This window comes from Argopecten irradians, chromosome 9, assembly GCF_041381155.1.
Source record: "Argopecten irradians isolate NY chromosome 9, Ai_NY, whole genome shotgun sequence".
Classification (NCBI taxonomy): domain Eukaryota; kingdom Metazoa; phylum Mollusca; class Bivalvia; order Pectinida; family Pectinidae; genus Argopecten; species Argopecten irradians.
The window spans coordinates 25,452,057-25,478,147 of record NC_091142.1 but is presented as its reverse complement, the minus strand read 5'-3'; the positions used below and the strand labels follow the sequence as shown (position 1 = coordinate 25,478,147).

Below are 26,091 nucleotides of genomic sequence, written 5' to 3'. Positions count from 1 at the left end.
AAAAAAATGGATGACATGGTTTTATCAGTTTTTATATATTCTACATTCAAGTTTCCAAGTATTTGATAATGAGTGATCATGTTTCGACTGCTGAGATCCCCGTGCTGGAGGTCCACCGTGCGCCGTCCGCCGTTACGTTAACTTTTCACATTTTGAACTTCTTCTCAAGTTCTACAGTGGGATTTGGCTGAAACTTGCATGAAATGTTCCTGACACGGTCCCGACAAAGTGTTGTTATTTTTCGGGGTCGATCCGAAATCCAAGATGGCCGCCACAGCCGCCATCTTGAAAAACACATTTTGAACTTCTTCTCAAGTTCTACCAGTGGGATTTGGCAGAAACTTGCATGAAATGATCCTGACACGGTCCCGACAAAGTGTTGTTATTTTTCGGGTCGATCCGAAATCCAACATGGCCGCCACAGCCGCCATCTTGAAAACACATTTTGAACTTCTTCTCAAGTTCTACCAAGCGGATTTGGCTGAAACTTGCATGAAATGATCCTGACATGGTTCCGACAAAGTGTTGTTATTTTTCGGGTCGATCCTAAATCCAAGATGGCCGCCACAACCGCCATCTTGAAAACACATTTTGAACTTCTTCTCAAGTTCTACCGGTGGGATTTGGCTGAAACTTGCATGAAATGATCCTGACATGGTCCTGACAAAGTGTTGTTATTTTTCGGGTCAATCCGAAATCCAAGATGGCCGCCACAGCCGCCATCTTGAAAACACATTTTGAACTTCTTCTCAAGTTCTACCAGTGGGATTTGGCTGAAACTTGCATGAAATGATCCTGACATGGTTCCGACAAAGTGTTGTTATTTTTTGGGTCGATCTGAAATCCAAGATGGCCGCCACAGCCGCTATCTTGAAAACACATTTTGAACTTCTTCTCAAGTTCTACCGGTGGGATTTGGCTGAAACTTGCATGAAATGATCCTGACACGGTCCCGACAAAGTGTTGTTATTTTTTCGGGTCGATCCGAAATCCAAGATGGCCGCCACAGCCGCCATCTTGAAAACACATTTTGAACTTCTTCTCAAGTTCTACCTTTGGGATTTGGCTGAAACTTGCATGAAATGATCCTGACATGGTCCCGACAAAGTGTTGTTATTTTTCGGGTCGATCTGAAATCCAAGATGGCCGCCACAGCCGCCATCTTGAAAACACATTTTGAACTTCTTCTCAAGTTCTACCAGTGGGATTTGGCTGAAACTTGCATGAAATGATCCTGACACGGTCCCGGCAAAGTGTTGTTATTTTCGGGTCGATCTGAAATCCAAGATGGCTGCCACAACCGCCATCTTGAAAACACATTTTGAACTTCTTCTCAAGTTCTACCAGTGGGATTTGGCTGAAACTTGCATGAAATGATCCTTACATGGTCCCGACAAAGTGTTGTTATTTTTCGGGTCGATCTGAAATCCAAGATGGCGGCCACAGCCACCATCTTGAAAACACATTTTGAACTTCTTCTCAAGTTCTACCGGTGCGATTTGACTGAAACTTGCATGAAATGATCCTGACATGGTCCCGACAAAGTGTTGGTATTTTTCGGGTCGATCCGAAATCCAAGATGGCCGCCACAGCCGCCATCTTGAAAACACATTTTGAACTTCTTCTCAAGTTCTACCTTTGGGATTTGGCTGAAACTTGCATGAAATGATCCTGACATGGTCCCGACAAAGTGTTGTTATTTTTCGGGTCAATCCGAAATCCAAGATGGCTGCCACAGCCGCCATCTTGAAAACACATTTTGAACTTCTTCTCAAGTTCTACCTTTGGGATTTGGCTGAAACTTGCATGAAATTATCCTGACACGGTCCCGAAAAAGTGTTATTATTTTTTCGGGTCGATCCTAAATCCAAGATGGCCGCCACAACCGCCATCTTGAAAACACATTTTGAACTTCTTCTCAAGTTCTACCGGGTGGGATTTGGCTGAAACTTACATGAAATGATCCTGACATGGTCCCGACAAAGTATTGTTACATCTCTGGTTGATCCCAAATCGAAGATGACTACCATGACACTATATCTAAGTAATTTCCTATATGTTAAGGCCCTTGGGCCTCTTGTTTGAAATAAAATTTGTTGTAAGAAATTGAAAATTATCCTGACATGATCCTGACAAAGTGACACTATATATAATTAATTTTACTATTGTCAAGGTAGTCAGATGACCGTTAAGGCCCTTTGGGCCTCTTGTTATATATTCTACTTTCAGTTTCCAAGTATTAATAATGAGTGATTCTGTTGATGCCGAGATCCCTGTGGAGGCCACATTAGCTGGCCCCGCTGAAGAAGGAATGTTTTCTACACTTGACTTCTTCATATTATCAGCACTGGCTGGAGTTTGTATATACTACTTCTTCTTCAAAAACAAAAAACAAGAGGAACCAACATTTAAAAAATTAACAGTCCAGTAAGTATTAATACAGTAAAACGCTTACATTATTATAAATCTCTTATAAGTTCACTTGAACATATTGATAAATTAAAGTCTACAAATTCTTAGTTATAACATAGTGATTTCCATTCTCCATGCATGGTTAACACTCCTATAAGATGTCTATGAGATATACCGGTACACATGTGTATGATAAACTATGCTTTAACGAAGTTTGGTCTCCAGAGGTTTGTATAAAGTTATGTTTTACTGTATAAGACATGTAAAAATAAAAGTCTATACAAACCATAGAGGAAATAGATCAATACCTTTAGATAAAATTGCCAGGGATCATTCCAGTCATTCTACATACAGTTAATCGACACATTTTCCCTCTGACTTAATTGCACATTTTTTTTACCTAAATGAAGGAGGCATAAGTTTTTCCAGAGATTTTAATTTCGCAATCTTGACTTCTGGAGTTCTACTTTACCTATGTTTTAAACAGTTTAACGTCAATTTCTTTTCTTGATTCCTTTGTTTGAACAATTCATTGGTGATTTATTTTTCTTGATTCATGTACATGTTTTGAACAGTTTAATGACAATTGATTTTCGCAATTTCTTATTGTCCACAAAATATAATATCTCAAGCGAAAATAAGCTTCATTTACAGTACCTTATTTATATACTGTATAATAAATAGAAACATTTTTTTTAGCAGGGCAAGAAACTTATTTTGAAAACCACTTGCCCGAATTTAATATTTCAGTCTAATTTAATCCAAAATAGGGTAATTAACATTACAACTGGACAAGTTTACACCAATTTTCACTTGCCCGGGAGCATATTTTACTGGTCTCGGCCCATCGGACCTGGGATATTTCTTGCCCTGTTTTTAGTATCATTTTCAGATTATATGTAGAAATGTGAGAGTTTGTTTAATCAAAAACAACTCCTATTTCAGGCCTATGCAGGACAAGACCAGCAATGCAGGATTTATAGAGAAAATGAAAGCTTCTGTAAGTTCCCTATCACAAGGGAAAATATAGCTTTGATTTTGACATCTGAAATGGCATGTGGCATTAAATAAAATCTTTTTGTTTCTGTTCTTGAAAATGAAAGTATACTATGGAATAGTGTTGAAGCTAAAATTTATGTAATTACATACCTTTCCAAGAATTGAAGATAATTGGACATCATCTGCAAATTATAGAACTTATCAATGGGCAACAGTAGTTAATTATATACTATCAAATTGATCCTTTACTGTTTTGTTTTCCCAGGGTAGGAATGTGATTGTATTTTATGGATCTCAGACTGGAACAGCAGAAGAATTTGCTGGACGTCTGGCTAAGGATGCTACATGTTATGGAATGAAGGGAATGGTGGCAGACCCTGAGGAGTGTGAAATGGTGAGTTTGTCTTAAATAGTATGCTTCAGTGTGATAGCACTAAAAGATGATGAGCTTGTCTGGGGCAGTTTGTCTGGGGCAGTGTGCTTCAATTAGATAGATCACTATAAAATGACTTGTCTGGGGCAGTGTCTGGGCAGTATGCTTCAATTAGATAGATCACTATGAAATGATGAGCTTGTCTGGGGCAGTTTGTCTGGGGCAGTGTGCTTCAATTAGATAGATCACTATAAAATGATGAGCTTGTCTGGGGCAGTTTGTCTGGGGCAGTGTGCTTCAATTAGATAGATCACTATAAAATGATGAGCTTGTATGGGTCAGTATGCTTCAATTAAATAGCTCACTAAAAATGATGAGCTTGTCTGGGACAGTTTGTCTGGGGCAGTATGCTTTAATCAGATAGTTCACTATAAAATGATGAGCTTGTCTGGGGCAGTTTGTCTGGGGCAGTATGCTTCAATTAGATAGCTCACTATAAAATGATGAGCTTGTCTGGGGCAGTTTGTCTGGGGCAATATGCTTCAATTAGATAGCTCACTATAAAATGGTGAGCTTGTCTGGGGCAGTTTGTCTGGGGCAATATGCTTCAATTAGATAGCTCACTATAAAATGGTGAGCTTGTCTGGGGCAGTATGTCTTGTCTGGGGCAATATGCTTCAATTAGATAGCTCACTATAAAATGGTGAGCTTGTCTGGGGCAGTATGCTTCAGTGAGATAAGACTATAAAATGGGCAGAGTTCCACTATTACATCACATCACATCACATACATACTGCAGTATCCTAAAACACACTCATAATTCATAAATAGAATATTAGACTTGTGGCTACAGGAAACTTTTCAAACTTGTTTGTTAATTTGATATGCCATTTGCCTATCATGTTATTGAACTTGTTTGATAAATTGCATATTACATAACTTCTCAATATGCATGTAAAATCCTCTTTTAATATAATGAAATAGATATGTGTAGTAATTTGTAGTGGATTTATTGCTACAGGAGGACCTTGTGAAGTTAAAAGAGATAGACAATGCCCTGGCTATATTCTGTATGGCCACGTATGGAGAAGGCGACCCGACGGACAATGCACAGGAGTTCTACGATTGGCTTCAAGATGCCGATACTGAACTTAATGGGGTGAAATTTGCTGTAAGTGACACTGTTAATCATTTCTAATTTAGATTAAAAAATTCTCTTTTACTTTTCTTCATTATTCACATATTTCCTATCGATGATACAATAGTTTCAAAAGTTTTGATTTAATTTGAACATATTCGATATAACTACACAGTATAACTTGTCTAAACCGAACCCTGTATAAACTGGAAACTTCTCTATACCGATTAATTTGTTTGGTCCCGGCAAATTTCTTAATAAACTATAGTACCCAAAACCTGCATAATCCAGAACCTGTCTACTCTGAAACTGGAACTGTCTAGGTAATGTTACTATACCTTTCTTTGTAAAATTAACTTGGGCAAACTGGCAGCAATGTTTTCACAACATGGGACTGATCATGAGGCGCCTATGGGGATTTACCTGTACCAGTATACTAAGGGCTAGATAGTGACAACTTTTCACTTTTCATTCGACGGTTTTGTTACATGTACATTGTATTAGTGAGAAATGAATAGTACATGTTTCGACTTGATAAGGGTCCCTGTCCGTGTAAGCGCCCCTAGGTGCCCCTTTCCTTTGTATTTTGGGACCTTACTTTCACTAAACACTGACTTAAATACAGACAGACACTACGAAAATCGTGTAGGTTTCTCTATTTGATTTCTCATGTAAATTGGTTGATGGGCTTAATCTGTGCAATAAGTTTGTGAAAGATTAGCCCAAATCTGGTCCTATTTTATGTGGAAGATTAGCCCAAATCTGGTCCTATTTTGTGTGGAAGATTAGCCCAAATCTGGTCCTATTTTATGTGGAAGATTAGCCCAAATCTGGTCCTATTTTGTGTGGAAGATTAGCCCAAATCTGGTCCTATTTTGTGTGGAAGATTAGCCCAAATCTGGTCCTATTTTATGTGAAAGATTAGCCCAAATCTGGTCCTATTTTATGTGGAAGATTAGCCCAAATCTGGTCCTATTTTGTGTGGAAGATTAGCCCAAATCTGGTCCTATTTTGTGTGGAAGATTAGCCCAAATCTGGTCCTATTTTATGTGGAGGATTAGCCCAAATCTGGTCCTATTTTGTGTGGAAGATTAGCCCAAATCTGGTCCTATTTTATGTGGAAGATTAGCCCAAATCTGGTCCTATTTTATGTGGAAGATTAGCCCAAATCTGGTCCTATTTTATGTGGAAGATTAGCCCAAATCTGGTCCTTTTTTGTGTGGAAGATTAGCCCAAATCTGGTCCTATTTTGTGTGGAAGATTAGCCCAAATCTGGTCCTATTTTATGTGGAAGATTAGCCCAAATCTGGTCCTATTTGTGTGTGGAAGATTAGCCCAAATCTGGTCCTATTTTGTGTGGAAGATTAGCCTAAATCTGGTCCTATTTTATGTGGAAGATTAGCCCAAATCTGGTCCTATTTTATGTGGAAGATTAGCCCAAATCTGGTCCTATTTTATGTGAAAGATTAGCCCAAATCTGGTCCTATTTTGTGAGCAAGATTAACCCAAATCTGGTCCTATTTTGTGAGCAAGATTAGTCCAAATCTGGTCTTATTTTGTGAGCAAGATTAGCCCAAATCTGGTCCTATTTTATGTGGAAGATCAGCCCCAATCTTTTCCTATTTTATCTGAAAGATTATCCCAAATCTGTTTCTATATATGGATTATTAGCCCTTTAACACCTTTTTTGTATCGCCCTATGCACCTATTAGGTAAGATACGGTATTATGCTTAAATTCTTTATAGGTTTCATTTTCTCTCAAACATTCATAAAAAATCTTATTTTCTTTATCAAAATATAATAAGTTAATTTGATTAGGTTATGATTGTGTAAAATTTTATGTAAATGTATAATTTGTAATATCAACACACAACACGCTGTACATGTACATCATTTCTTGTTTCATAACTTTTAATGTACATTTATATTTCATAGGTTTTTGGTCTAGGAAACAAGACCTATGAGCACTTTAATGCTATGGGTATATTTATGGACAAAAAGCTTGAAGATCTAGGAGGAGAAAGAATATTTGAACTTGGATGTGGTGATGATGATGGAAAGTAAGTTGTTCTGTATAAAAAGGCAAAACCACTAATAATTACAGTATAAAAAAAAAAAAAAATCACAGTGTAAAATACCAAAATCACAGTATAAAAAACAATAACCACTAAAAATCACAGTTTAAGTGGGGGAGTTGGTTATGGGTTATACTGGATTCAGGTTGTCCGTCTCTCTGTCTGTAGATTTAACATTGTCTGGCGAATTCCTCCTAAACTACTTGACAGATATTGATAAAATTTGGTACACAGAACCCTATATAAAAAGGAGTAAGGTAAACTTTATAATGTCTCATATTAATGGAGTAATGACAAAATTTATTCAGCGGGGGTATGAGTCTTCCACAGTTAAGTTTCTAATTTGATATGAGCATCAGTTGCTTTCAACATGGGTACTAATTCTAATTATTCTGCTGTTCTGTCGTCTTATAGCCGGTTAACTCCGATCTCTGTATTTAGGCAGTGTAGAATAAGCTAAAGATCACATCATCATTAGAAATATCATTACTGCAACCCTCAAGACAGATTTTGCATGAAAAGTATTCTTGATAATTATACATGTAACCCATAATATATCCTTAGAATGTTGTAGGTCAAAGATCATATTTGTGTTTTAATCTGGATGATTTTAAAGTAAAGTATTACCATATATGGCAACTTCAATCATGAACTTTGAGATTATTAAAATGATTTAATTTCAGTATTGAAGAGGATTTTGTAACATGGAAAGAGAAATTCTGGCCAGCTGTATGTGAACATTTTGGAGTAGAGGCTACTGGGGATCAATTTAAGTATGTATACCATACTGGGACCCAACCAGTAGTCGTGACTGAACAGTAGTCATGATTGTGTGCATATTCTACTATGCGTCCAGATTTCCGAATGTCCGGAGCTGCAGACGAATACTTCAGGATGGTGTTGTTTTGTTTATGTGAAAATAATGTGTTTCATGAGATGCAAAAAATTGATTTTTTTCCAAATCACGACTACTGTTCCTTCACAAAGACAGGTAGGGTCCTAGTATAGGTATCAAATAATTATATATAACGATGTAATATTTGATTTATCATTGGTGCACTCCAACATTACATGGTATCAGTTACGCAATTAAAATTTTTCAAGATTTTAACTAAAAATGAGAATATCAAATTTTTTGCTGTTTTTTACTAAAAATGAAAAAAGAAAATTTTAGAGGTTTAAATTTTTTTGCAATCTGACTTTAAGGGTATACTCAACCTAACCATTTCTCAATAAATTGTGCGATCAAATTTTCTTAAATCAAAGCAACATCTTGCAAAATTGCAAAAATGTCATTCCTGTGAAATGCATAAGGGGAGATAAATGCACATGAATGTCCCTTTCCGTATCAATTTGAGAAGTAAGTTTCTAATCATGGATTTTCTTTGTGTGAATGCTGGATACTCTGTCCTGCTACTATATATCTGTAAGTTATGTTGGGTCTAATAAACATACCTTTTAAGAAATACTATTGTATTACATCTATCGAAATTCAGTTTTGAAATTGTCACGTATAATATCAGTTTTGATAGCAAAATACTGTGTGTGAGTACTAAAATAAATTTAAAATAAATTTAAAAAAATTTAAAAAAAAAAAATAAATATTTTTGGTAATGAGTCAAATGAATAAGATGATGGATGTAATTATTATAATATAAGTATCAGAAATGATGAACAATTCCAATCTACTACTTTAAAATTGGATTATTACAACTTATTACAACTTACTACTGATAAAGTGCACTTTTTAAGGCAAAGATGGAGCACAAATTTATGACCTATATCTATTTTCAGTATTCGCCAGTACAATCTTACAACACATGATGATTTACCTAAGGAAAAAACATACTCTGGAGAAATCGCACGGCTTGGGTCATTCCGAAACCAAAAACCGTAAGTTCTTACTAATTGTTGCAGTTTAATATGTTTATGAATATTTCCTTCTGGATGAAAAAGGCAAAATCACGTCTTTAAAAGTGCTTTAATGCCCAGAAATTTATCTCATTTACAAAAGTACTTGATGTTTAATCATCAATGATTGGTTAAAAAACAAACATTTTCAAGTTCTTAAACAGTTTTCACTATGATGTAACTGATTTTGTCAAAGGAAGAAAAAGTTTAACTGCAGAACAGATTCGCCTCCCCTTGTCACTTGTATTTATACTTAACTCTTACTTGATACTTTGTATCATATTGTATGCTGTTTTTATTCTCCAGGCCATATGATGCTAAGAACCCCTATCTGGCTCCAGTTGTTGTCAACCGTGAATTACACAAGGGTGGAGATCGCTCCTGTATGCACATAGAATTTGATATCACTGGCTCAAAAATCAGGTACATAATCAACAAAAACCTTTTAGGTTCAAAATTCAGAAAAATTGAAATTTTGGTGATGACATTTTCTCAGCAGTGAATTTTTGATGTCTTAAATATGAAATTAACCATTTCATACATTTAATTAGTAAAGTCTAGAAATTATTTTAACAGAGATCTGCATACATATAAATGTATCCAAACTTGACATGTAAAAAGGTCTTTTGCTTTATATAAAAATGTGTTTTCGATGCCTAATCTGAATTTTAAATAAGACCTGAAAATCAAATTTCAAATGTTTTATATATTTTCCTGTTTGAATTTTCCCTTCCATTATTTAGGTACGAAGCTGGTGATCATGTGGCTGTTTATCCAGTTAATAATCAAGACATTGTGAACGGAATTGGAAAACGTCTGAACGTGGATCTAGACCAAGTTTTTACTTTGACTAATGTTGATGGTAAGCTTGTAATGTTATTATTTCCAGGTTTGTTATATATAAATTTCTGTTCTTATGGTAATTTATGCTCTTCATGCAAATCAACTTTATTACTAAACATGATGCATTAAAGGATTTGTGCAGTCAAAAATGATAATTTCAGTTTATGCTGGAAATGGCTTTATTAGCGAGTGTAGAAACCTCTCTGTACCGCGCGCGACCGGAATAACCTATAAGCCGTCGATATCGAGGTCCAAAATTCTGACCGCCCGATTATGCATATTTTCTAGCTCTAAACCGTGTGACGTCATAATAATCCGTGGCTTATATAGCTGTACTATAACTGATGTGCTATCACTTACTACGACGGTCACAGGGAAAGTCGATCAATGATTTTTTATGATTACTTTTGAATGATGTTAATCGTACAATAACTTTGGCTCGAATGTAATTAACTAAAAGAGTGAAATTTGATGCTTCAAATACTCTAATTTATGCTATAATAGCAGGTATTTTCGTGTAATTATGAAAGAAAATCTACTAATAAATAAAAGTTTCGGATTTTTTGTTGATGAGTTCAGCAACGAATAAGCTTTAATTAGATAATATTTTCCTGTAGTCTGTATCTTTGATACACTGTAAATTACAAAGTTTGTTACTGTAAAATGAAATTTTACGTAACAATTTAAGAAATCCTTGATTAAAGTATTGACGTACGTACACATCGATAATTGATCATTACAAACATTGTGTTGTGTGTTGCTAACCGAATACATTTTTACAATACCGTAAAACGTTTCAACATGTGGTAGAAAGAATTTATTTTTGATATTATAAAAGATCTAAGTATTGATATATTAAGCAATACAAACTATTTTTTTTCAGACCGTGCGGTCGCTTTCAATTTTTAATCGATTTACGAGTAGATACTCCGATATAGATATATAACTAGCCATGCCTTTGGTTTGATGGTTATGTAATACCTAGACCAGGATGTTGTTTACCTGTACACAACGCCATTCATCGAACTCACCTGTAATTACCTGGCCGTGTGCAATTTGCTATTCGGTGGACTATATCGGGTATTTGCTATTGTCTTACTGTCAATCAGGTTAGGACACCGTTAATTGGATTGTGATTTGAATTATGGAAACCCCGTACATCTATGCTTTAGATTTTTTTTAATGTCACCTCCATTTTGAAAATGAAGATGTAAAAGCAAATGGAAATAAAATATCCCTGATCATACCTAGGAATATATATTACATATATATATATGTGGTACACAGGTAAAACAATAATGGAAGTTGACTTATTTAGAAACAAAAATGGTTCTAAGAACTATTTCAACTAAAGATTTAACCTTAAAAATTATTCCAGTCTAGTACTGTAATTAAGGAATCGTGGCATATAGCAATCTCCCGTAATTTCTAAGGTATTAGTAAAAATTCTAGGCATGTATATATTCACAGTTTCGAATCTAGTCATACAAGAAGGGTTACAGCATTACCACACTAAATATACTTATTTAAATATCACTAAGTTTATTTTTGAAAAGGTACAAGATATAAAGTTTCAAAGACAACAATATAGATATACATATTATTTTCGGTATAAGTTCGGTACTGTTACTCCAATATCACATAACTGATAACCGTCCACATCTTATTTTTACTGAAAAAACTGCAGTGTTTGCATCGTTATGGCAGAAGTTTGAAATAAAAACATGGATTCTAGATATATTCATACTAAATTTGGGGATTTTACTCGTAAAAATATAGTGTTACATTATACTTGTCTTTTTATTACACAGAAATTTACATAATATGCTATCTAAATCTCAGTCCAGACTGATCCGAACATCATTTTGATATCGCTATCAAATTGGACTGATTATCTAATTTAAAGTTAGATATATGCTTGTTTGAATGTTTGAAATGGTGTAAATGGAATATTTTGAAACTGAAAATATCTACATCATAAAGCTAGAATAACCATTTACTCGAAAAAACTCAAATTGTAGATCTAACGTATACGTATATGTGCTGTATAGATGTATAGTACTAGGCTTACCTTGTGTAGCCGCGGACTACAGTGACATCACAAGACCATGTGACCGCCTAGCTCATTATCTCTGAACCGTAGTCGACACTACCTGTAAATCACGACCAAAACCAACCGATAGCGCTAAAACCTAGGCGATTGGTTGGGTGGGACTTAATTTTTCATTCATCCAAAGCAATATCCTGACGTATTATCAAATAAAAATTTTGGCTGCACAAATCCTTTAATTAAAATTGATTGATTGCCATTGTGATGTCTTTTGGGCCGAATCAATGGTATGGTCACCCTTCCAAGAACATTCAGTGCTCGGACATTGCATACCTATGTCATGCATATACCAATAAGATTTTGTGTATTTCATGACTGTTTAGAAATCGCAAAAAATGATAGCTATGAAAATGTTGTTTATATAAATATAAATCGCAAATTTGAATTGTCGTGAAAATGGTGCTGAACATGGAACTGCAAAATTTTAGTTACCATGAAAATAAGTTGTTTTACTATATATAATATTTTGTAGTACTTATTATATTACTGCTTTCTATGTTAACTGCTATCTTTGTTACAGAGGAGGCCAGTAAAAAACACCCCTTCCCCTGTCCTACCACCTACAGAATCGCTCTGTCTCACTACGTTGATATCACTAGCATGCCAAGAACTCATATCCTACGTGAATTGGCAGAGTACGGAAATGAAGAAGACAAAGAGTTCCTTGTAAAAATGACGACTTCATCTCCAGAATCTAAGGTACGAGTTGAAGTTTGTGATCACTAATCATCGTAAGGGCTTCTTTATGAATTTGAAAATTGATCTAGTATGTTGGGTATCAAAACGTTCCTGCATCAAGACCTCAGCAATCTTAACTTATTTTTACGTGTTGACCATTTCATTGGTAATAGGAAATCATGAAAAAGTTTAAATGACATATATTAAAAGAACCATGGACGTTTCCACTCTATATTGCAAAATTAGATAAAAAGGGTGTGTAATAGATATTAAAAAAATGCAAAATCAAGTTGTGTAACAGTAATTCTTTGATTAAATCTTTGCAAAATGGGTTGCTCAATTTACATTGTTGGAAAGTTGTGACATTATACTAATCATTATTATTAAGTATTGATATTATTGATGATAAGATGATTTGAGATTAACATATCTCAATCTTGTAACAGGCCCTGTACAGTGACTGGATCATCAAAGACCACAGAAACATTTTGGCAGTCCTCGAGAGCTTACCGTCCCTACAACCACCAATCGACCATCTTTTGGAACTGTTACCAAGGTTACAGGCCCGGTACTACTCCATCTCATCATCACCAAAGGTAGGCTGGTCTTTTTATAGAATCTTTAAAGGGCCACTACCTTTCTGAAACGGCTTTTAATTTATGTTTTTAAAATGGTTGTCCTAAAAACGAGCGTAATTTTGGACTATCTCTGCGCCAGACGGCAAAACAGCGAAATGACTCTCCACTGTTATCATATATTACGCAGGAAATCTTGCATATGTTTGGTGTTGTAACCTCATCTTAGGCCATCGGTATATATTTTCTGATGTTATTAATGGTTTTTTAAGAAACCTTTATGTTTTGCTCCGGAAAGGTAGTGAGCCTTTAAAGGTAGGCTGTTTTTTTATAGAATCTCTTAAGATAGGCTGGTCTTTTTATAGAACCTCTAAAGGTAGGTTTGTCTTTTTATAGAATCTCTAAAGGTAAACTGTTCTTAAAGATGGTGGAACATCTTTAAATATTCTAATGCTAATGTGACATTGGTAAAAATAAATCTGCAGTTTGAGGTAACAACAAGTGTACCACATCAGCTGTTATCACTACATGTTGAGATGTGGATTGTAAGTTATGTGTGATATCCTCAAAATAATGTGATAATAAGATTATTGGATACTGCATGACACTAAGAAAATTGGAAAAAAGTGTCTCAATGAAGGTTTGTTGCTATGTTGCATGTTTTACTGAATGAACACAAGTTGAGTTTAATGCCTCTTGAATACTGTATATATATATATATACTTACCTACATCCTTGATACTGCAGGGGTTACTGTCACTCTCATCATATCCCCCTGGACTATGTCATAGCAAAACTAAGACATTTCGGGAGAAAAAAAAACCCTGACCAATGAAAGTGGTGGTGCAGAGACCTCTTGAGATTACATAGAATGACAGCGACATCCAACTCCAATCCAGTGTACCATTATTGAATTTGATGTACATCAAAGAACAAAACTACCTGTCTCTGGTGTTGTTACACCCAGAGCCTTCAGTTTTGCTATAAAATAGTCCAGGGAAGAATATTACGACGTGATAGTAGCCACTGGAATATCGAGAATTGTCATCTAGGGTTTGATATGATGACAATGATAGTAACCCCTGAAATATTGAGGAACACTTGATTTAATTGTACATACTGTAACATATTGGTGTGATCTATGGACAGGTTCATCCTACAAGTATCCATATCACAGCTGTAGTTGTCAAATACCAAACTCGTACAGGACGAGACGTTGAGGGCGTCGCCACAAACTGGCTCGCACTTAAACAACCCACCAATGGAACAAAGGCGCTGGTACCAATCTATGTGCGTAAATCACAGTTCAGACTTCCATTCAAGACAAACACACCTGTGATTATGATTGGACCTGGGACAGGTTTGGCACCTTTCCGAGGATTTATACAGGAAAGACAGTTTGTACGCAAAGATGGTAAGAACAATGTAATGATGGAATCAATGATTTAAAAAAAAAACTTTCATGTATACTTGAATATTTTAAGTAATTTTTTTAAAGTGAATAGTCGGGCAAAGAAAACCAGTCTAAATGCGTTCATTGGCCTTCCAAAAGTTCTCGCATATTAATACGACAGTCAAGTTCTGCTTAGTTTCCCAGTTCTGACCATAAAAGTAAAGAAACGTTGAAAGCATTGAAAGTGAGGCTGCATGGAAATGCAACCACGGACATAGTGAACCAGGAGGACGTTTTAAAAATGTCCATACTTTAAATTAATTTCTTCGTACGCAGACGGATTTTGACGAGAGATTTTATTTTTCCATTTCATAAGAAATTATACTGTATACATTCATACCATTTTTACCGACTTTAGCCATCCTTGCCCGACTGTTCACTTTAAAGTTTATCAATTTGTGTAAAGTATGAATGCATTATTATGTGCTAATAATAAGAGGTAGAATCAAACACGAGTTCAAATTCTTTATGGTTATTAAAACATGAATCTGTTTAAGTATGATATAAACATACCGATGGATTGTATGGATAACATGCCGACAGAACACTGACTTTAGACAGTGAGACAAAATCTAGGAATAGGCAAAGTTACATCGGAAGTAAACCCTTTACTAACTAGATTATGGGTAAATTTATATATACAGTAATATTGTTTCATTAAATCCAAATGCTGAAGTATTTCTTTAAAATTACTCCCTATTTCCTCTGTTTTGCAGGTAAAGCAGTTGGTGACACAGTGTTATATTTTGGCTGTCGTCATAAGGCACAAGACTTCTTGTATGAAGACGAGTTAAGTGACTATCAGAACGATGGCACACTCTCTAAAATGCATGTAGCGTTCTCACGTGACGGGCCTAACAAGGTGTACGTCCAGCACCTTCTGGGGAACAACAAAGAAGAGGTGTGGAATATCGTCAACTCAGGAGGCCATATATATGTCTGTGGGTAAGTAAGCTGGAGAGGCAATATATATGTTTGTGGGTAAGTAAGCTGGGGAGGCCATATATATGTTTGTGGGTTAGTAAGCAGGGGAGGCCATATATATGTTTGTGGGTAAGTAAGCTGGGATGGCCATATATATGTTTGTGGGTAAGTAAGCTGGGAAGGCCATATATATGTTTGTGGGTAAGTGAGCTCGGGAGGCCATATATATGTTTGTGGGTAAGTGAGCTCGGGAGGCCATATATATGTTAGTGGGTAAGGAGCTCGGGAGGCCATATATATGTTTGTGGGTAAGTGAGCTCGAGAGGCCATATATATGTTTGTGGGTAAGTAAGCTGGGATGGCCATATATATGTTTGTGGGTAAGTAAGCTGGGATGGCCATATATATGTTTGTGGGTAAGTAAGCTGGAGAGGCCATATATATGTTTGTGGGTAAGTAAGCTGGAGAGGCCATATATATGTTTGTGGGTAAGTAAGCTGGGATGGCCATATATATGTTTGTGGGTAAGTAAGCAGGGGAAGACATATATATGTTTTGGGTAAGTGAGCTCAGGAGGCCATATATATGTTTGTGGGTAAGTAAGCTGGGGAGGCCATATATATGTTTGTGGGTAAGTAAGCTGGAATGGCCATATATATGTTTGTGGGTAAGTGAGCTCGGGAGGCCATATATATGTTTGTGGGTAAGTAAGCAGGGGAAGACATATATATGTTTGTGGGTAAGTAAGCTCAGGAGGCCATATATATGTTTGTGGGTAAGTAAGCTGGGGAGGCCATATATATGTTTGTGGGTAAGTAAGCTGGGATGGCCATGTATATGTTTGTGGGTAAGTAAGCTGGAGAGGCCATATATATGTTTGTGGGTAAGTAAGCAGGGGAAGACATAAATATGTTTGTGGGTAAGTAAGCTGGGGAGGCCATATATATGTTTGTGGGTAAGTGAGTCAGGAGGCCATATATATGTTTGTGGGTAAGTGAGCTCGGGAGGCCATATATATGTTTGTGGGTAAGTAAGCAGGGGAAGACATATATATGTTTGTGTGTAAGTAAGCTGGGGAGGCCATATATATGTTTGTGGGTAAGTAAGCTGGGGAGGCCATATATATGTTTGTGGGTAAGTAAGCTGGGGAGGCCATATATATGTTTGTGGGTAAGTGAGCTCGGGAGGCCATATATATGTTTGTGGGTAAGTGAGCTCGGGAGGCCATATATATGTTTGTGGGTAAGTGAGCTCGGGAGGCCATATATATGTTTGTGGGTAAGTGAGCTGGGGAGGCCATATATATGTTTGTGGGTAAGTGAGCTCGGGAGGCCATATATATGTTTGTGGGTAAGTAAGCTGGGGAGGCCATATATATGTTTGTGGGTAAGTGAGCTCAGGAGGCCATATATATGTTTGTGGGTAAGTGAGCTCGGGAGGCCATATATATGTTTGTGGGTAAGTAAGCTCGGGAGGCCATATATATGTTTGTGGGTAAGTGAGCTCGGGAGGCCATATATATGTTTGTGGGTAAGTGAGCTCGGGAGGCCATATATATGTTTGTGGGTAAGTGAGCTCGGGAGGCCATATATATGTTTGTGGGTAAGTAAGCTCGGGAGGCCATATATATGTTTGTGGGTAAGTGAGCTCGGGAGGCCATATATATGTTTGTGGGTAAGTGAGCTCGGGAGGCCATATATATGTTTGTGGGTAAGTGAGCTCGGGAGGCCATATATATGTTTGTGGGTAAGTGAGCTCGGGAGGCCATATATATGTTTGTGGGTAAGTGAGCTCGGGAGGCCATATATATTTTTGTGGGTAAGTGAGCTCGGGAGGCCATGTATATGTTTGTGGGTAAGTGAGCTCGGGAGGCCATATATATGTTTGTGGGTAAGTGAGCTCGGGAGGCCATGTATATGTTTGTGGGTTAGTAAATCAAACAAAATCAAATCGGAAATTCCTGAGAAAGTGTTCTTAATGAGGTTTAACAGAATAACTACTGAATTATGTATAGTTACACCCATGTAATCTGAAATTCAAACATTTTTTTTATCATTTATATTTATATTCTGTTGTTTACAGAGATGCACGCAACATGGCTAGAGACGTACACGACACATTACTTAAGGTCCTTGTAGAATGTGGGGGAATGGAACAGCAAGCTGCTGCAGACTACATCAAGAAAATGCAATCTAAGGGACGTTACTCTTGTGATGTTTGGAGTTGATCCTATTCGCTGGCTAAATTGTACATTATAAACTGTTTCATATATAATTACAAAGATTTTCTTCTGTAGTTACAATTATGTACTTTTTCTGCTCTTTAGTGACTTAATGATAAACTGGTTGTCTGTTGTGTGAGTAAATATTTGTTTGTCAAAAACTTTATACATGTATTGACTTAGTACATAAAATTTATTTATTTTTTTTTTTTATAGAAAAGCTTGAATTTGATTTTTGAATAAGTTTTTACTGTTTTATGTTTTACTGATTACAATTGGTGCTGACTTGTCTGCTCTTTAGTTAAAAGATAAAATTTAATCCAATCTGATCAAAATACATATTGTTATTCTTGGAATTGTAGTACAGGGTCAGGATGAGATGTTGTCGGATCCTTTATGATTTTAATCTGTTTGAACTAAAGCACTGATATAGCTATTGGTTGATGGCAGTCAAGAGAGAATAAAATACATTTTATTAGCATCAAATAACTATTTTTTTGGCTTTTTTATACCAATGCAATATGATACACTGTAAGTATAGTCATTCTCGTGTAGGTTAATTTCTTGTATTAACTTAAAAGATTGCATGATATTCTTGGGCATAAAGCTCTTGTATATACAGTTTTATTTCGTTGATGAAGATCCATTTATATATATGTAGCTTGATGTATGTTCCATTGTACAATGTAATTTTGTAAATAGAAAAAAAAAGATTTTAATAATGTAAAATAAAAATAATTCATTACAGACATCTATGTATACATACCAAAAAATATGTCCATCATTCTTTTATAGGAAATTTATTGGATCAGACTTTCTCTGTATTAATTTGTTAAAGTATAGAATTATACTATACTTCTATTTATGAAAAATTGTCTTACGAAATGGAAAAAATATTTGTTAATGATTATACATATAGCGAGATCTATTCTAAGTCTATAAACAATTTTATTATTAATTTGTTTACGAATTCCAATTATTATAAGTATAATGACAGTACCATTAAGTGTCGTCGGGGTTGATATTTTCAATATTGTTATCGTATTATTTCTTTGAAATATTGATTATGATAACAACTAATTAACGTATGAAACATACAAATATACACTGTATTTCCATATAGATAAACTTTGTGATAAATGTGTTTTTGAAGATGTCTTATTTTTGTAAAACCTGAAATAGTGTCGCACATTGTTTTGTCAAAATATGTAAAACAAATTGACTTTGATCATATAAACCATTATGACATGTATGTATATAGGCAATATATGAGAGAAAATATAATTGGGTGTGAAAATTGACATGGATAGAAAATGAAGGTTATTGTTAGGCTTAACTGGAGAGAAAAATACTGTCTGTTGGGAAAGGTAAACTTCAGTATTGTGAATAATAGTATTAATTAAATGTACATTTTTCCTGTTCAAAAGATTTTTCATTAAACAGTCAATGCATTGAAAAATACTTACAAATTTCTTCCTTTTTAATACTTTATTCACTCATTATTTATTTTTCCCCCAAGTTGAATATCAATTTAACCATGTAGGATTTAAACTCCGATTAATAATTCTTTGTTTAGGACCTAAATTCAGTTTTTCCTGGGACCAAATTACCTGTATAAGTCATTCATTCATGATTGCTGTATAGTTACACATTATGGTACTTCAGATTACACAAATCACTTAGAATATTCAACAAGACCACAAGTATATCTAGAACTTGCCAATTCACCAACAGTTTATTCTATTCAATGTATTTTCATATTAGAGTTATCTACCCTTGCAGGTATGAACTGATTGTTACATCATGTTTTGAAGGAAAACAATGTTATTTGTGCTCAAAATATCATGACATCACAATTAATACCTATCCGAAAGGGAGATAACTTTGCAATATACAAAAACAGAATACATATTGGCAAGTATCTATATATATGAAGGTTGTAGCATTGAAATTGATTGAAGTTCCTAGGACAAGTATAACAGCTGTATACATGTACAATGGGTGAAAACCTGTAAAATTGCATGTAACATAAAATTACAATTGAACTTCTTCTGCTTATCCTGCTGTCTGCTCTAACTACCCTTTGTAATGTACATGTTCAGGTGAAGTTTCAGAGTTCTTATCCATTAGTACATGTTATTAGTAAATGCTCAAGATTTTAATTAGGTTTTAAGTTAACCAGCTAACAATTGTAAGTCATAGTAATTTTCAGGTGTTTTCATCAGGTATAAAGCTAACTAAAGCACTATCATCCGCATTAATGCATTTCATTCATCTTCCAAAGAATTTTGTCTCTATCTTGAAAATGTAATCGGCAACTATTAAATGTAAAGCTCATGAAATCATGTTTAAATTAATTGTTTTTGTTTCTTGACAAATCATCATGTAAAGTGAGTGTTGAGAAATTATGTGTTACAATTCTGTCTTTGTGTACTGCATGCAGAGTTGTCTGCTCTTTAGGATCGGTGATCATGGTTGTTGCAGCAGTTTCTGTGGAGGAAATATGTACTGTATAGCGGTTTAATTTTGCCAATGGTATATTTTCGCTGAAATCCAGGAATTCTGAACTTCAACGAAATATTCAGATACAAAGGAACAATATCATCATTTATATATTTACGATTTATAGGAATTGGAGATATATTCATAAATCACAGGACTTGATGAACCACAAAACTTAACCGTGAATATGTCCCTTTCAGTAAATTGATACATATTGACACCTGCAAATTTACAGCGCTATACAGTATGTTGTTTTCATTGAAACTGATCATGTTACTCTAACAAACTTGCATTATAATGATGCTACCTACCTTTTAGTTAACTCTGTAATATGCAAGTACATGTACACAGTAATGCTCTTTACTTTCTTGTATCCAATGTTGAAATGTCATACATGTAAATGAAAGATTTGTTTTAAGTCAAAGACCTGTTCATTGGCAAAATTGGCAGTATATACAAGTTTCGGCCAACTTTTACACTTTCATACTTATAGTTTACACACTAGTAAATGTATCTGAAATACCCTGTACATTGCTTAACAACATATTGTTTTACCGTAATTGCCTGGGATCTGAGATAAATGAGGTTCCTCTGTATACGGTATGCTTACAGAAAGGTTCAACACACAGCCATAATTACACTACTTACATCAGCTGTATAATAACATTGCAGTCATATTATACGATTGTTTCATTAGAACTGAGGGATTTCTCTATGTCTCCCCTGTTATCTCAGGTCAAAGATAGAACGATACCAAAATACCCATTCTGTCTTTGCTTATTACAGAGTTACCTCCCTTGCAGGACTGTATCGATTGTGATATCATTATATTGTGAGCGAAATTCACATTATTTTCTCTGAAAAGTGTAACATTACGCTCGCAAACACATGATGTCACAATCAATATCTACCCATAAGGGCAGGTAACACTGCAATGTGCAAATACCCATAAAAATGTTTTATTACTTGACTCTCTTATTTAAATAATGTGTGCTTTTATTGTCTGGAGAGGAATTAAAAAGAATGTTTTGATTTCGAATGATGCCTCAGAAGGCAAGATTACTGCATACATTTGGGTGTAACCGTGTATACAACAGTACTAAGCCAAGGGTTACAGCATTCACATCTAATTTGAATGAAAACACTCAAAATTACTTAATTTAATATGCTTTATAAAGAGTTTGGTAAGAATATGTTCGTTAATCATTTTGGGTTTCTCTCTTTGGAAAGACTATAAAAGATAATTAAACCAAAAAGGATTGATTTCATTATCAACAATATTTGAGTAATATATTATAATTATAATTACAAATTCTTACTTGACATACCAAAGATACTTGTTTTCAATAATGGTGTCTTTGATGTATATTTATGTATATGTGTATATTATTTAGATAAATACTTCTCCGAGATACTGTATGGATAAAGTAGATAAACAAATATTGATTGTATATTTTAGCTGATATTTCTGATCAGAATTTCAAACCTTTGTACATAAAAATTTTTACATAATAATAAAAGGTAGTTTGTCAGTAAAACTGTGAAAGAATATGACCCACCATTAGGGAAAATTTTTTTTTTAATAATAATAAAAGGTAGTTTGTCAGTAAAATTGTGAAAGAAAATGACCCACCATTAGGGAAAAAATACAATTTAGTCTAAATACAAATAAATGTTTCATTTCTTGAAATAAACACCATTGATTTGTTAGCCACCAGAGGAACTTGTAGCGGCCGGGCCACTGACTTAATTTCTCAAACTGTAGAACATTTTGGATTTATTTCTGTTATTACTTGAGTTCTATGGCCTTTATTTTTTAGAGAGAATAAAAGGAATAGAACATTCTTTGGACTTAAACTTGAAAGTCTACCAATCTACACGATTTTTGTGAAATATCGACAATGTATTATGGCTAGTTCATTGTGATAGGAATATTTAATAAAATTGATGACTTTGCAAATACGTTTTGTGTCTTATGTAGGGTTCCTGATGTTAAAATGTCTATTTTTGTATGTATACAAAGAATACATTGTTAGAATCTTATAATACAAGTTTTATTTTGGTGCGTAACTTAGGAAAGATGAGATGACAAGACTTTGCTGAGTCATCTAGGCTTTCCGTTTTGAGCACCAAAATTGTGAGAGACCATGCCACAATATTGGGGGGTTTGATGTCATTAAAATGATGTTGTGGTGAATGTGACGTCACATTTTGGTGGTCTAATCTCTGAAAGTTTGTGGTCAAGTTAGAAAAAGTTCTGTCAGATATGGAACAAATTCATGTGATCGTAATGACGGATAAAGCATTTCATAGTGGAACATAAAGCACAAGTTTATCTGGCAATAGTTATCCGTCAGTATGCGTGACTGTTGCAGTATAAACAGTGTGAATATTAGTAAGGTAAAGCTAGTTCAAATAAAGGTTTACCTATTACAGCCAAAATGTGTCAAGAAACTGAAAGGTTCATTTTATAGCCAGTTGATCTTCATATATAGATCAAAATTGCCATTTGTGACACTTTGAAACTGGCCTTCTATATCAGGTGGTATTAATACAGAGGTGGTCTCTATGACAGGTTTTACTGTACTTCTGGTACAAAAGGAATCACTTACACGTCAGTATTATATTGGATAACCAAATTATCTTGATACATACATTGGTGGTATTTAAGGCAGGTTTTAGGTCTTCAGACCCAAAGGTCTGGAAGAGCTATTGTCATCATGCATCATCCGTCGTCGTGTGCCGACGACTGTGCATAAACTTTTCATTCAAACAACTTCTTAATAAAGGAAAAGCCTAGGGTACTCACATTGGGCCTGTAGCATGATTTCATATTGGACCTTTGGCATGCTTTGATGAAGTGCTTCCAAGTTTGTTAATTTTAATAACCTTGTGAATAACTGAGAGCCCTAATGACCTGATATTAGGCCTTTGACATGCTGGGATGAAGGGCTTCCAAGTTTGTTATTTTGAATAACCTTGACTTTCATTCAAATAAGCCAATATAGGTCAAATAAGCTAAACTGTTTGATTAACATCTTGTGAATAACTGAGAGCCCTAATGACCTGAAATTAGGCCTTTGGCATGCTGGGACGAAGGGTTATCAAATGTGCTCAAATTAATGGCCTTGAATACCTTGATCTTCATTCAAGATCACAGGAGTCAAAAATGTTAAAATCTTCAAATGACTTCTTGTGAATAACTGAGAGCCTTAGAGACCTTATATTGGACATGTACCATACCACAGGGACCTGGCACGATTTTTTTTAAACTAGCAGTATACATATATATACATTATAGTATCAAGGGTATGAACTCCGCGGTCGAGAAATACGGACCTATTTTCTTTAAACCGTGATTATTTTAATAAATGGGTTCTGTACAACAATGACGTATATCTTACCTTAAAGAGAAATAATTTATCTTTCCATTGAGTGCTTGATGAACAAAATTGGCCAAGTATTGACGAAGTTATGGCTTGATGAATCGGGAAATTTGCTAAAAATATGCTAGGTAGACATTTCCCTGTCCGGTCGAAATGTCGTCTCGGCTCTAATGGGCACCTCAAAAACCAAGCCAAAATCACAAAATCTACGCTTGTGGTGGTAAACAGTACCCATAACTGTGTTCATCCACAATCTCCTTTGGAGGTGTCATGACCCGTACTTTGTAGAAACTCCATTTAAACATAGTGTAGCTCACTTACTCTAACCGTCACCGCCATGTTCATTTTTTCTCTCGGAACTCTTCTTGACTTTACATATCGTGACTACATTATGCAAATTATGTAATGTTGTGCTTGTGTCTAAACTCGAGAAGCGTTCCGAGAGAAAAATGAACATGGCGGTGACGGTTAAAGTAAGTAAGCTACACGATGTTTAAATGGAGTTTCTACAAAGTACGAGTCATGACACCTCCAAAGGAGATTGTGGATGAACACAGTTATGGGTACTGTTTACCACCACAAGCGTAGATTTTGTGATTTTGGCTTGGTTTTTGAGGTGCCCATTAGAGCCGAGACGACATTTCGACCGGACAGGGAAATGTCTACCTAGCATATTTTTAGCAAATTTCCCGATTCATCAAGCCATAACTTCGTCAATACTTGGCCAATTTTGTTCATCAAGCACTCATTGGAAAGATAAATTATTTCTCTTTAAGGTAAGATATCCGTAAATGTTGTATAGAACCCATTTATTAAAACAATTACGGTTTTAAAAAAATAGGTCCGTTTTTCTCGACCGCCGAGTTCATACCCTTGATACTATAATATATATAAGTATACTATTGGTTAAAAAATTTCGTGCCAGGTCCCTGTGTACCATACTGGGATCAAGGGCTATCAAATTTGTTCAAATGAAATCCTTGCCCTCCATTCAAGGTCACAGGGATCAAAAACGCTAAAATATTGTAACAACATCTTGTGAATAACCAAGAGTCGTAGAGACCTGGTATTGGGCCTGTATCATGCTTGGATGAAGGTTAACAAAGAATGTGAAAATGAATGGTCTTGACCTTCATTCAAAGTCACAGGAGTCAAAAAGGATAGAATGATTAAACGACTTCTTGTAAATAACTAAAAGCCCTAGAGACATGGTATTGGGCCTGTATCATGTTGGGATGAAGGGCCAAGTTTATTCAAATAAATTACATTGATTTCCGTACAATGCATCCTCGATACTCCAGGGGTTCCGATCACTTACGATCTCTACATCCATGGACTATCTCATAGTAAAAATGAAGGCAGCTCAGGTGAACAGATCTGAACCAATCACAGACCTGCAAAGATTTCCTTTGAAGACTACAGAGAGAGCGACGCCCAACTTCAAAGTCACACAGTCTACCACAGTGTACCGTTATACGGCTCTTTTGGTGTACATCAAAGGACTAAATTACCTGTTCTGTTCTGTTGCCTCCAGTTTTACTACGAGATAGTCCAGGGATGTAGAGATCGTAAGTGATCGGAACCCATGGAGTATCGAGAATGCGTACATGGTCACAGGAATCAAAAAGGCTAAATGTTTAAACAATGTCTTGTCAATAGTTAAAAGGCCAGGAGACAGGATATACGGCCTGAAGCATTCAAATGAATTACTTTGACCTTCATTCAAGGTCACAGGGTTCTAAAAGGATGAGATATTTAACATTTTGTCGATAACTAATTGGCCTGGAAACCTGATACATGTATAATAGTCCGCTAAACCTGCCTATATTATTAGTTTTTTTTTTTTTTTTTTTTTTTTTTTTGCCTTATATATAGTCTATATATTAGGCCAAAAAAATAAATAAAAAAGCCTAATAATATAGGCAGGTTTAGCGGACTACATGTATAAGGCCTGCATCGTTCTGGGATAAAGGTTAACCATTGCAAGTTTGTTCAAGTGAATGACCTTTACCTACTTTTAAGAAGCGCTAAACATGTCTATATGCAATGCATTCTATAGCTTTTTATTTATTTTTTTTATTATCGCCTAATGTACATTGTATAAACCATTTAAAAGAAATGATAAAAAGAATAATATATACTCATTCTCTATATTAAAAATGAAATACGCATATTATTTACTGTGTATTTGTTGTTCAAAACTGAAATACTGATCGTAATTTAACCATTCCGTATTTACAATACTGTTTTTATATAATTTAGGCATGGAAAGAGTATTGCTATATGCTATCATTACATAAAACACACGAAATGATAATTAAATTTGTACGAAGAGGGTGTCTTCCTCTTCAAGTTTCATGGTGTCCGCGCATTAGCATATTGGTCTCTCGTTGTACAATGTACCTTGATTGACATCCTGAAGATGTCCTAAATTTAGACTAAAAGTGTTACAATGAAATTGTGGTTTATATATGGAATAAACCAGTTTTT

General features: G+C 35.2%; 1 protein-coding gene across 3 annotated transcripts in view; it reads left to right on the top strand.

Moving 5' to 3' along the window:
• Nucleotides 1–22,175, top strand: part of LOC138331874 (NADPH--cytochrome P450 reductase-like) — a 30,293-nt gene extending 8,118 nt beyond the window's left edge. For 2 of the 3 annotated variants that reach the window (XM_069279711.1, XM_069279712.1), the window contains exons 2-15: nucleotides 2,230–2,427; nucleotides 3,358–3,412; nucleotides 3,677–3,805; nucleotides 4,806–4,955; nucleotides 6,859–6,983; nucleotides 7,682–7,771; nucleotides 8,793–8,891; nucleotides 9,216–9,332; nucleotides 9,653–9,771; nucleotides 12,383–12,561; nucleotides 12,987–13,136; nucleotides 14,265–14,529; nucleotides 15,285–15,513; nucleotides 17,575–22,175. In XM_069279711.1, the coding sequence (XP_069135812.1) occupies nucleotides 2,246–2,427; nucleotides 3,358–3,412; nucleotides 3,677–3,805; nucleotides 4,806–4,955; nucleotides 6,859–6,983; nucleotides 7,682–7,771; nucleotides 8,793–8,891; nucleotides 9,216–9,332; nucleotides 9,653–9,771; nucleotides 12,383–12,561; nucleotides 12,987–13,136; nucleotides 14,265–14,529; nucleotides 15,285–15,513; nucleotides 17,575–17,719 (2,034 nt within the window). In that variant the 5' untranslated portion in view covers nucleotides 2,230–2,245 and the 3' untranslated portion in view covers nucleotides 17,720–22,175. The remainder of the gene's footprint in view (nucleotides 1–2,229; nucleotides 2,428–3,357; nucleotides 3,413–3,676; nucleotides 3,806–4,805; nucleotides 4,956–6,858; nucleotides 6,984–7,681; nucleotides 7,772–8,792; nucleotides 8,892–9,215; nucleotides 9,333–9,652; nucleotides 9,772–12,382; nucleotides 12,562–12,986; nucleotides 13,137–14,264; nucleotides 14,530–15,284; nucleotides 15,514–17,574) is intronic. The other variant, XR_011209739.1, reaches the window with a different exon arrangement.
• Nucleotides 22,176–26,091: the final 3,916 nt, after the last annotated feature.